The sequence below is a fragment of the Crotalus tigris genome, unplaced genomic scaffold (genome assembly GCF_016545835.1).
Source record: "Crotalus tigris isolate CLP2741 ecotype Arizona unplaced genomic scaffold, ASM1654583v1 scf7180000024117.2648584, whole genome shotgun sequence".
In the NCBI taxonomy this organism is placed as follows: Eukaryota; Metazoa; Chordata; class Lepidosauria; order Squamata; family Viperidae; genus Crotalus; species Crotalus tigris.
The window spans coordinates 2,330,581-2,343,537 of NW_024100394.1; the positions used below are offsets into that span (position 1 = coordinate 2,330,581).

At 35.4% G+C, this 12,957-nt stretch overlaps 1 protein-coding gene across 1 annotated transcript in view; it reads right to left on the minus strand.

The window, feature by feature from the left end:
- The window catches only part of CSMD1 (CUB and Sushi multiple domains 1), a 510,216-nt gene that overhangs the window by 218,369 nt on the left and 278,890 nt on the right, over window positions 1-12,957 (minus strand). Inside the window, exons 9-11 of the mRNA XM_039322597.1 lie at window positions 5,019-5,201; window positions 2,679-3,005; window positions 1,644-1,838 (exon numbers count right to left, since the gene is read on the minus strand). Of these exons, the coding sequence (XP_039178531.1) occupies window positions 1,644-1,838; window positions 2,679-3,005; window positions 5,019-5,201 (705 nt within the window). The remainder of the gene's footprint in view (window positions 1-1,643; window positions 1,839-2,678; window positions 3,006-5,018; window positions 5,202-12,957) is intronic.

Sequence of the window (12,957 nt, forward strand, 5' to 3'; positions counted from 1 at the left end):
GGAGCTAAAGTGGAGAAATGTCTCTGTTCTAGTTTCACTCAGACCTTTCTTTCTTCCAGTCAAGCATAATCATACTAAATTGTCTTCCAGCTATCTAGAGGGAATGGGATTTCGAAATTGAGTTTCCAATTGCCAGGAGAGGGGCAAATGTCTGTCATAAAAAAAAAAGAGTTCTTCTAACTAAGTTAAGCCATTACATTTAAGAGCTATTCTTCGATGAAATCAAATCTTGGGAGGATAAAAATGGTAGAATTAAATGTGAAAGAGTATTTTGTGTGATTTGAAAGTATTTCCATAAACAATCCTTCTAAATCTGTTCAATCATTTCTATTTATAGGAATTTCTCCAGGCTTTCAATAAAAGAAGGTAAAAAGCTTTCTTGCTGAGCTACTTTTACATGTGGAAAATGACACTGGATCACAGCTACCTCTGAAAACTGACTCAGGAAGGGTGCTTTTAATCTCAGTGTATTTACTTAATAGCCCAGATTTAAAAAGTCAGGCATTATGGTGAATTATGAAATAGTTCATCAGACACAGCTCAAATGAAAATAGTGCAATAAAAGACACATTTATAAATCAAAACAAATGTTTATATGCCTTTATTTTAAGACTGACTCATCATCCTGTAGCTACTAGTGCTCAAATTGATATGCCATAAAAAAGGAACAAAATTACTGTATTATTCCAATCAAAAGCAGAAGTTTAAATTAACATATTAAAATCAATGAAAAATAGCAGAAGCAAAATAATCATCATAATAAATGCATAATGAACAGCGAGATTAAATTTAGAATTGCAACAACACTCAAGTACTAAGAAATTAAAATTGATCAAGAAAATAGAAAACATTAGTAGACTTCCTGGAAATGTATTCACAGCTAGAGCTGGGGTCAAGTACTGAAAGTCCACCCTCTGAGAAGTAATCAATCACATCTCAGATTGTGAGGGCACTTGGAAAAGATCCTATGATGTACTAACAATTCAGGTAGCAACATACTGGAAAAGGCATGCCTTCCAATACTTTTATCACAAAACATTAATTTTATTGATAGAACCACTTTGAAATAGACCTGGAAACAATTAGACCAGTGGTTCTCAACCTGTGGGTCGGGACCCCATTTGGGGTCGAACGACCATTTCACGGGGGGTCGCCAAACAACGCAGTCCGCCATTTTTTTCCCCTTTTCCTTAGCTGTGCTACTTCCTTTTATTCTATTGGCTTTTGAAAGCCAATAGAATAGGCTCTCTTGAATAGAGTCTAATTCTATTGGCTTTCAAAAGCCAATAGGAATTGTCCAGGCTGTCTCTGCCCTGCTGAGCCCGCCAAAAGTCCCATTCTGCAAACGGTGCTGCACCAGTTGAGTAGTCCTCGACTTACGACCGGTTGGGAGTCGTGGCATTAAAAAGGTTGAGAACCACTGAATTAGACCACTGTCATATATTATATATTATGAAATATTGACATAATACAGATGTACAGTACTACACAGTTCCAGTTAGTATCCTCCTGAACTTTCAAGGATAGCCTCAAATGTCAAGTATAAGGGTATTACTAGGTCTAGATCTAGGATAATTAAAACTAGTAAACACAGTGTAAACAACATTTTCGGATTCATAACTGAAGATATAGTAAAGCCTTACCTTCACAACGTGGGACAGTTGAACTCCATACAACATTTCCATCTTGCAGTACACAAGTTATAGTCTCTGAGCCCTGAGTTTTCACAAAGCCATCATCACAATGAAAAGAAACTGAGCTTCCTAGAAGGAATCTGTCTCCAAAGCGTCTTCCATTGATGGGGATTCCTGGATCATGGCACTCATTTTGACCAAATGCTAAATTTTACAAGAAAAGACATGGGCAATTCCAATTAATAAATAGATCAATATTACAATATACTATATTCATACAAGCTCATTCTATCTAATTTCTATCACTGGTTTTTTATGTTTGAGATGATGATTTAACTATTTCAGTCAATTAAAATGACAATTCTGTGGCACTCCATACTGCCAATGATAAAATATGATATATCTGAACCAGAGTGAAATTGATATTTACTAAAATTTGGAGAAGTAAAAAGTATTCATTGTCCTCACAATGGGAATGAATGAATGAATGAATGAACGAATGAATGAATGAATGAATGTTCTAGCCATCTCTACCATATAAACAGTACACAATTATATATGCTTACTAGAAATAAATTCAATGAATGCAAAATTATATTTATGAGTATTGTCCTGCTAATTCTGTACAGTAAATTCTTCATTAATGAGCCGAGGTGGCGCAGCAGTTAGAGTGCAGTACTGCAGGCCACTTTAGCTGACTGTGTTCAGCAGGTCAGTGGTTCAAATCTCACCGGCTCAAGGTTGACTCAGCCTTCCATCCTTCCGGGGTAGGTAAAATGAGGACCCAGATTGTTGGGGGCAATGTAAATATATATATACATTGCTTACTGGTGTACACCGCTTAGAGAGTGCTTGCACTTAAAGCGGTATATAAATCTCATAAATAAATAAATAAATAATAACAAAAATATAGGGGAGAATTATTTAAATTCTCATACTATGTAAAGCATTTATATTAGGTCTCCAAAATTAAGTCTTAGAAGTGCTTGTTTTAGTTCTATGAACCCTAGCTTATTTGGTTTAAAAAATAAAATGAGTACTTACTAGTATAGGTTATATTGAATCCCCTTCCAGTAGTTGAATGATCTGATTGAAATTCAAGGCGTACTATGTGTCCATTGCTGGCAATTTGAGAAGGCACATCATTGCCCGAAAAAGTACCAAGAGCTGGTAGGTCAGAAAGCCCATCATCTTTCACTGTCAAATAATCAAACTGAGGCTCTACATCAAAGTCATTAAAAATAAGATGTATCCTGCTCCCCAGTTCTGAAATAATCAGCCATACACAATTCATGTTGTTTCCATATTCTTCGGGATAGTTTGGTGAAAGAATAATTCCTGAAGGTGTTGTGAAATTGAAGAAACATGAGACTGCAAAAGGAAAAAAAACAAATATAAAAGGGCCAAAGCTCTCTATAGTATTAACAATTTGATTGTGGGTAGGAAAACAATCCTTCTTACTTTGCTGGGGACTGATATACACACTATCTACCTACAGAGAACGTAAGAAAGTTAGGTGGCCATGATGCATTAAAAACAGCTTCTCTCTTACCAAGGGACTATTGGAGATTGATTCATACTGAAAGAATGTATCTCAGGGATGATATCAAGAATACACTGACTGCTGGCTGGCTGATACCAAGCCTTCTATTTCTTAGATTACTAAACAATATGGATATATTAATATATTACCTTTCCTGGTACTTAATAGAATATCTCACTGAACTGATAACAGATTGATTCAGCCTTCCATCCTTCCGAGGTCGGTAAAATGAGGACCAAAATAGTTAGGGGTAATATGCTGACTCTGTAAACCGCTTAGAGAGAGCTGTAAAGCACTGTGAAGCAGCATACAAGTCTAAGTGCTATTGCTATTTGGCGTTGGAGTCTCCCCTAAAGTCATCATGTTGGCTTACTTCATTATCGACTTTGGAATGATTTTCTTAAAGCAGCTCAGGAGCCCACAACAAATGCACACATATAAAGGGATTGTGGTTTGACTACCCAGTTGCTACTGATATCTTGACTTTGACATCTTCTACTGCCATTGGATATGATCTTATCAACACAGGCAATTCTTGACTTACAACCATTCATTTAGTGACCGCTTGAAGTTACAATGGCCCTGAAAAAAGTGACTTATGACCATTTTTCACACTGATGACTAGTGCAGCATCCCCCTGGTCACATGATCAAAATTTGGACCCTTGGCAACTGGCCTGTATTTATGATGATGGCAGTGTCCCGGGGTCACGTGCCCACCTTTTGCGACCTTCTGACAAGCAAAATCAATGGGGAAGCCAGATTCACTTTTCAATCCTGTTACTAGCTTAACAAATGCAGTGATTTAGTTAATAACTGTGGCAAGAAAAGTCGTAAAATGGGGCAAAACTCCCTTAACAACTGTCTTGCTTAGCAATGGAAATTTGGGGGTCAGTTATGGTCATACGTCAAGGACTACCTGTATGACTTTAAATGTTAAAGTTTCCTTTGTATAAGTTTTGCTTTTATGCTGACTAAAGGAAGAAATTAATGTCATTTTTCTTGTGACAAATAGCTACAGTGTTCATAGGATCTGATGGCAAGTGATGAATTATATCTCAAACAGTATAAGAAAAAATCCTAACAATCAGGGGCATTCAAGAAGTTTAAAATACTTTATAGGCAGGAGAGTGAAAGCTATCTTTCCATGTTTTCTTAGTCATGCTGCAACTGTCATTGAACGTGATAATCAAGAACAGTAGCAATTGATAACTCTATGAAAAAGCACAAGTTACCATCTAATAGCACCCAAAGTTAATATGAATAGCAAATATTTGATTATGAAAAACACATTACAATCAACTCAATTTTTATCTTATGGTCTGCATTATGTAATGTGATTTCTTAATCAATAATGTATGCAACATCATTAAATTTGAAATAAAGCCATTATGGAATATAATCCTCTCTCAGTAAACTTTTAGATGTCTTATAGATAAGGATGATCATTTGTGTATTAAGATTAACTTGTAGAGTTTTTTTTAATGTGAAACAATGACACAACTGAAATACATCCAAATATCTTTATGTAATTGGATTGTGGTTTGAAATACAATACAGTGCAGGCAAGCTTTAATTACAATGCAAACCTAATTATTTTTTCTCCTCTCCTACTTAAAGGACAAGTTTATTCTCACATATTTTATTTAAGAAGCTATTTTAATTAAATCAAACTCTATTTGTAAAAGGAGAAAAGAACATGAATAGTTAAATAGTAGAGTAAATGAGTATATCCCAAAAGCCAGCATTCCAGGTGAAGGGGATATTCCAAGCATTGCTGCAAATGACTGTAAATTACAGACAGAGATCAATATAGTGATAAGAAAACAGATGACGACTTACAAACACAACTGGGTTTATTGCCAGACCACTGATTGTTCTGCTGACATGTGATCATTCTCTCTCCCACAAGTTCAAATGCTGCCTGACATTCAAAAGTAAGAGAATCTCCGTGAAGGAAACTATTCCCAGTCCTCTTCCCATAAGATGGAACTCCAGGATCACCACAGCCACCTTTCTCTATTTCTATATAAAGGAAAAAATAATAATTGATAGAATTTAAATGACATTCTGCATGGACTTCAAAGCAATTGCTCTATCATTACTTCACCCTGATCCTAAAAACAGACAATAAGATAAAGATATTCTTCTTTCTGGACCAAGATTACAGTGAGAAGCCCAAGACTTCAAAGGACAACATGGTTAGCTACTAAGTTATTTTACTGTGCAATCCAGTCATAAATTGTTGACCATAAAGCGAACATGAATCAGCAATGTGATAGGGCTACAAAAATATATCAATTCATCTGAGCCTGCCTTAATACAATCATATTTTTTCAGATCATGAAAATCCTCTGAGAGCCATGAACCTGCCCCCTGGAACAACGGCCCCCAAGAGAGACCGGGGTGGGGAGTGGGGGGAGAGAGAGAGCCTGCTCTTCAAATGGTAAATCTGTTCTCAGGTCCAGGATTAGGTGGGATTGCTTGTGGAATACCTGGCAATTTGCTTTTGGCTTGTTAAGGGGCTCTACGTGTTCATTTTTTAAATGTATTCTTTGATGTTGAAATTGTAAGCCATCCAAAGTCTTTGAAGTCAGACAAACTTGTAATCTAATAAATAAATCTGCTAATATGAAAAGCCCTGTAAGGATATATTGAAAAATGCAAAATGCTTAGGGTGGAAAAGAAAAATGGAGAAGGGAAAACAATTTATATTTTTCAAAGAGATGCAAGGTTATTACCCAGAAGAATTAAGATTCTTTCATAAGCAGTTCTAATGGGCAAGTCAATATCAAAGAGATTTAAGCTATTAAGTAATAATATGGTTTAGGACAGGGGTAGGCACCCTGGCTCTTTTATAACTCATGGACTTCAACTCCCAGAATTCCTGAGCCAACATGACTGGCTCAGGAATTCTGGAAATTGATGTCCACAAGTCATGAAGGGCCATAGTTGCCAAACCCTGTTGTAGGATGATAAGGACATGAGTTATAGTTGCCAGAGTCTCCCACTCAAGATAGGGCTGCAATTGGTACACCATCCAAGGTTGGCAAAGATACCTGCTGGCCACAATTGGCAAATATAGCAATAGATGTGGTTCTATTATGACTTGGAAATTATGCTCTTGTTCCTTTGGGAAAACCCCACTCCATTCAGAGTTAAAACTAGAGCAGATACAGAACTAAATAGTTTCTGGGCAAAAAAGTAACATTGTATTGTTAGGGTATAACTTCAGCAACTTTTATTCAGACTCCAGACACTGGATAAAAATATACACCTAGGACAGTTTGCTGACGTGAAAACAGGGAGACCTTGAGTTTTAGTCCTGCATGAGGCACAAAGCCAGCTGGGTGGCTTCGGATCAACATCTCACTCAGCCCTAGTCCATGGCAAACCACAGCAAATCACTTCTAAAATCTTGCCAAGAAAATAGCAGGATCTTATCCAGGCATTGTCAGGAATAAAGGTGTGCCCCTCTTACAAAAGATTAAAGTGTTATTTTTAATGATCTCCAGAATATGCCGGTTGAGAGCAAAACACTTCAGTTGATGTACTATACTGATTAAACCATCTCTGTCATTTGACCCCTGATTAAATACTGATTTCCATTGTTACTCAACTTGGCAACTTTCAGATGTGTGAACTTCAACTCCCAGCATGCTGGCTGGGGAATTCTGGGAATTGAAGTCCACACATCTGAAAGTTGCCAAGATTTGAGAAACACTGCTGTCTTCTATTTCTCAGTGAACAATCTCACAAAGAACTCAGAAAACAAACAAACAAAAAAACACTTGGTGATATATCACTTATTAATCCAATACATGTCATACATAAATGGGTGAAGCTGTAAATGAGTGCTATCACAAACTATTGTTCCATGAAGAATGTTTGTATAAGAAAATCTTGAACTGCAGACATAAGATTGAACCATCTCATTGCTATACTTCATATAAATCTACATCTCAGTTCCCAAGGAAACTGAACGAGTAGAAATTGCATATATGATGTCAATTTCCCATGGCATAATTATTATGTAGACCAGGGGTGTCAAACTGGTGGCCCATGGACCAGATATGTCATACATAGGCCATGCCCACCCCAGCTCTGCAAAGGCAAATAACATCATGATACATCATGATACATCACGTGATGCGATCAAGTTTGACACCCATGATGTAGACTGATTTTATGTTACATGTATATCTCCCATATATGTACTGTTATACATCAGTGATTTTTTTTTCAATGAAGCCTGGAACTAGCATAACTTTAAGAAAGGAGCAAGTGCTAACTAGGAGAGTGTGAAGCAGCTGGATAACATTTTTTTTCCACATTAAGGTACATAACTGATTTAATTTTCCTTTATGAAGAGTTTTATTATCACTTGGAGCTTCAAGGGACAGTTCCATTAGCTTTTTTCCCTTGGGTTTTGCAGCTGCTGAAATATCTTCTGTTCTTTCAATGGCTGTCAGAAGTGCAAAAAAAAAAAAAAAAAGGTTTTGGGCTATTTGACCTGTGTCAGGAAACTTTGTGCAAAATAGTGCGAACAAAGGAGTGCTTTGCACAGGCATGTAATGAGAAAACTTCTTCTGTATATGGACTGTTCCTCTTGGTTTGGAATACCAGAAAATATTTTTTCTGAAAAATTCACACAAAGAATAAAATTGAAATTCAGGGCAATTATCTCTGCTTATTACAAATTTGAACAAAATGAGCTTCTTAATGGCATATATTTTCATGGATTAGAGCCCATTTCATCAAGCATGTTATTTTCAGTAAATTTGTTTACGTACATGAGAGAAAGAGTAAAAGATGGAGCTAAATGAGTGTGAAATACTAAAAATACTATGTCTAACAATGAAACGAGAAATAAGAATATTGATAAAAAATACAGTGCTAACTCAAAACAGCAATAATTGGTGATATTTTAACATTACTAAATAAATTAACACCTGAAGTATATAACAGGAAACTGATCAGATCTAATTTGTAGCTGCCAAGTAGTAATGCTTTGAAATTACATGACTGAGAATTGTAAATTTCCACTGGCAATATTATCTGGCAAGTACAATCTGGCAATATTTCTTCTTCAAAGAATAGCAAACCAACACAAATATCTGCTGAAAACCAACAGAAAGCATTTCTTGACAATTCCAATGTTATTAGAATTAAAATATCCATATTATCTTTTTCTTTGCAAATTGAAAAATATCAGGATATATTTTTATCCAAGTGGAAAGTTACCATTTCCATTTACTTTCACAGCCATTTACTCTCCCTTACTTCTAAAGAATCATTTAGTATCATTTTTCAGACTTAATTTTTAATTTTCCACATTATTTATAAAGTGTTCAAAAGAGTTGAGATTAAAGCTTTGATTTTTCAGCAATCGAAGAACTCTAATAGACTTTTAAGAGCACTTCTCATTGTGTCAATTACCATGAAGATGCTAATCAATCATAAAGAATTGACATGAATTTATCTAGGGCATTTGTTTTTATTTTACTATATAATATTAAAGAAGATTGAAATGGCTGGATGATTACTGCAAATATCTGATAGTAGTTTGACAGTCATTCAGATTGCCAATCCTATTCCAAATTGAGAACACATTTTTCAAGGCAGAGAAAATTGTTGCTAAAATGTCTGCCTTAAAGTAGCCTTTCTTATTCTTCACATATTGGTGTATGAAGAGGGAAAGTAATACATATAAAAATCATTTGCCTTGAAAGAAGTTCTTAAAGCATATATGTGTTTCTCTAATTTGCCACTAATGTACTAACAACACAAAAAAGTATCTTCATCTACCCATGATAATACTTATAACACATCACAGCTTCCTATATTTCAATATTTACTCACATAGCAAAATTATGTTGTATCTTTCATTCTGATATATCAGTTTTTAGTAATTTGTGTGGAAATCCTAAAAAGTTGCAGCCCACAGTATCTGGAGAATGTCAGGATAGAGATACAAATTATAAATTCCCCAATCTGTTTTCTCACATTCACATGAAACATTTAGTACACTAGATGACATGGTCTCCTTCATCACTTTCCATCACAGCCTATTCTAATTTCACAAACTTCCTGTTTATGGCTGTCCTAGGATTTGTATATTTTTCCTACATCGTGAACTCAAGTTCAAAAAATGATTAGGGCATTTTAAAGAAGCAGTCTTCTTTATTGTTTGATGATAGACATAAAATGAACCTTGTATTTGCCATTTTTTGGAATACTGTTTATGTAGTGAGGGTGTATATTTTCTGTACAAACACAAATTGTTTCCAATACAGAATTAAACCAAACAAAACAAAACAGTGTATAGAATCTTTCTTCCTTCCAATGTGAGGCACTGACTATAATAAAAATATACTAAAATCCCTCCCTTCCTTCCTCTTTCCTTCCTTCTTTCCATCTATCCCTTCTTAGCCTGCATACAGACTTTTTGCTATTTCTAGAAAAGGTCCAAAAAAAAAGAACTGCAGAATACACAATAGATTGCATGTTCTACTCCTCTAACTTGATTTCAGTACAAATGGCAATGTTCTTATATAAAATAGAGTATGGTAAATATATTATGTATATTTTCCACATTCGTTTTAGTAAAACTGTTTCAGGCACTTATCAATCAATGTTTTTTTTTTCATGCTAATGGGACTTTGAGATGCCACAGCCTCAGGATTGATCCTGCTGAAGAATTAATCTGCACCTCATCAGAGACCATGACCCTTAAGTTAATGTGCCACTCAATCTTATCAATGAAATGGATGAAGCACCTCAAACTACCATCTGCAGTTCCATTTAGTAAATCAAGTGTAGCACTAAAGAGGGATTATCAATATTGCTTATATAAAGGACCTCAGTCAGATGCCAGGTATTTTTTAACTAAGTGTTTCAAGAAGAGCATATAAATAATCTTTGCTACCTATCACGTGTTCGGCAAACACTCAAAGTTGTGATGACATTGAATGAGTGGTAGTTACAACCACTCCTTGAAGTTCCAGCCATTGCATCATCCCCATAGTCACTTGATTATAGATTTAGGTTTTTAGTAACCAGCTTGCACTTATGATGGTTGGAACACTCTGAGGTCACATGGTCATTATTTGCAACCTTCTCTGCTGGTTTCCCAAAAGCAAAATCACTTGGGGAAGCCAGAAGGAAAGGTTGCAAGTCATTCTGGTAAGTCCCCCACAACCTACCTTCACTCAGACCCTGCTTCCCACTGCCTTTAGCTCATGCATAGCCTATGGAAGGCCTTCCAGAGCTTCCCCCCACACCCCACCCCCACCCCACCCTCTGAAGCACCCCCATGGCACCACCATGCTCCTTACCTGGAACTCTATTTTCTGGTTAACAACCTGAATGTCTTGAGTTTATAATGACATGACATTGCACTTTATGACCACATTGTTTAGCAATGGCAATCCCAATTGCTGTAACAAGAGGCCTACCCTGTACTATGCTTCTTTTTGCTAACATACTTTTTTAATCAGGACAAGCACAGATGTGAACCTAACCTATTTTAACAAGAAACAAGCAACTATTCAAAATTGCCTCAAATTGACCTTCAATTATGTTAACATTTCACTTCTGCCTTTGATTTTCATAGGAAAAGCAAAGTTACTAACATGTGCAGAGCTAGAAATGAAAAGAGCTATCATCAGTCATTCATCTAGGTTAGTCAATTTATTCAATGTCGGTCTCACTAACTAATCAATACTAGTCAAAACCGGCTAGTAAAAATAGCATGATTTGGAAATGAAAATTGAAGAGACAAAAAAAAAAATGGGAATATAGTATAAAGAAAATCATTGCTTATTTGAAGTGTGATATTTGATTTTTTTTACAATTAGAAACTAGCTGTCATGCTTCAAAAAGCTTCCAAGATGAAGAGTAACTTTCTTTTGTATTTTGTACCTTTTTTAAAGGGGAAAAACATTTTCCTCCCATTGTTAGAGAATTTTTTTTTATTTAGAGTAGCTTGGAAGCTGATCTCAATTATTTCTATTCTTTCTTTATTTTCTCTGAGACCGTCTCATGACTAAATTGCCATTGGGTCAGTTTTTCTAACTTTGCAAACAAGTTAAAGAAATAGAAGGAAATTGAACTTTTGATATTTATTTGCAAATTTAATAAAACAAGTCTAGCATTTCTGTGAGATCTATTACATTGAGTAACAGGATACTGTAATGTGGAAATCAGATCCACTGAGACAGATAGATCTGACCTTGAGAAATGTGGAAATCAAAATAAACTTGGAGTTTAAATTAAATTCACCCACCTGTGGATAGACCCAGATTGCTTAGATCAGGGGTGTCAAACTGCCAGCCCATGGGCCGGATGCATCATCGAGAAACCACACCCACCATATTGCCGGCAATGGCGAAAAAGCTCCAATACATTGCGCAATGTCACGTGACATCATAAGTTTGGCATATCTGGCTTAGATCATCTTATACCTTCATTATGTATCAGTTAGATTATTATAATGGCACGTACAAAGATGCCTTTTTGTCTGATATTTTGATGGAATATATTGAGGAGGTATAACTGGCCTTACTTTAAAAAAAATGTACTAGAGAAAAAAGGGAATTTAAAAAATGACCACTCCCAAGAATTGAATTAGAAATAACTTTAATACATATTTTTCTAGTACTGCCCAATCACAAGTACACCAGAATTATAGCTATCTGAAACGCTTTTTATAAAGCTGCATTACTTCCAAACAAAATTAAAACCAAAAAATAAAACCATTTCCTCCTGTATTAAATTAATATGGAAGGTTTTCTTTTGCAAACAACTTGTATTTCAATTAGAAAAAAAGACAGTCATGGATATCAAGGAGCACTCTGCAAGTATGGGATGAAGGGGTTGCTAAAAAACAGGGCTGGGGAATTCTGAGAATTGAAGTTTACAAATTTTAAAGTTGCCAAGTTTGAAGACCTTTGCTAAAAAAATGGCAGATAGCATTCTAGTATGTCAGCCCTTGTATTTGGTTTTCTCTTCACCATAAAGAGGGAAGCCCATCCCAGAAGCCATTTCCAAAAAATCTGGGAACACTTAAGCCCATAACTGAAGTCATAATCAGTGACAAAAATGCAATAACAGATCTGAATGACTGCCATTGCTCTCTTGGCAAATTCTAGTGAGATAAATGTGTCCTAAGAACAGCAATCATATTTGATATGCAAAGAAAGAAAGAGAACATGAGGAATGCTGTTTCAGCTTTAATTACCCTTGTGCCTTTTATATCTCATGAAAGGGAATGATGAATCTGTCAAAAACAGCAGAACTTCCCCTGAAATTAATAAATAAACAATGCCTTCCCTTAGAGTTTAGAGGCATGTAATACTCTAAAATTCCCAAAAATAAAATAAATAATGAATACAGAAAAATGGTTTTAAAACAACACTAACTGTTAACTGAAAACTAAATTTCATTTTTAATGTGTGGCATTGTGCCCACAGTAAAAAAAATGATGATAAAGGTTATCTATCTAAAACACAAAAGCATTAGAAGCCCAGTAACTGAAAGTCAATCTACAAAGGCATCTTACCAGATTACAACCCTTAAGTTATAAAGTGGCATAAAAATGTTTGTTTAAAATACTCTTTCTTTTTTCTTTTCTTTTTGAAAATCCACAATAGCAAAGACAAAATGCACCTTGGTGCAAATGTAAACAGCTGAAACTCAGCCTAAGGGGAAATTCTTGCAAAAGGAATGGGAAAAGGTTTTGTATAGAAGTTGAATAAAAGAAAATAATGTAACACATTTA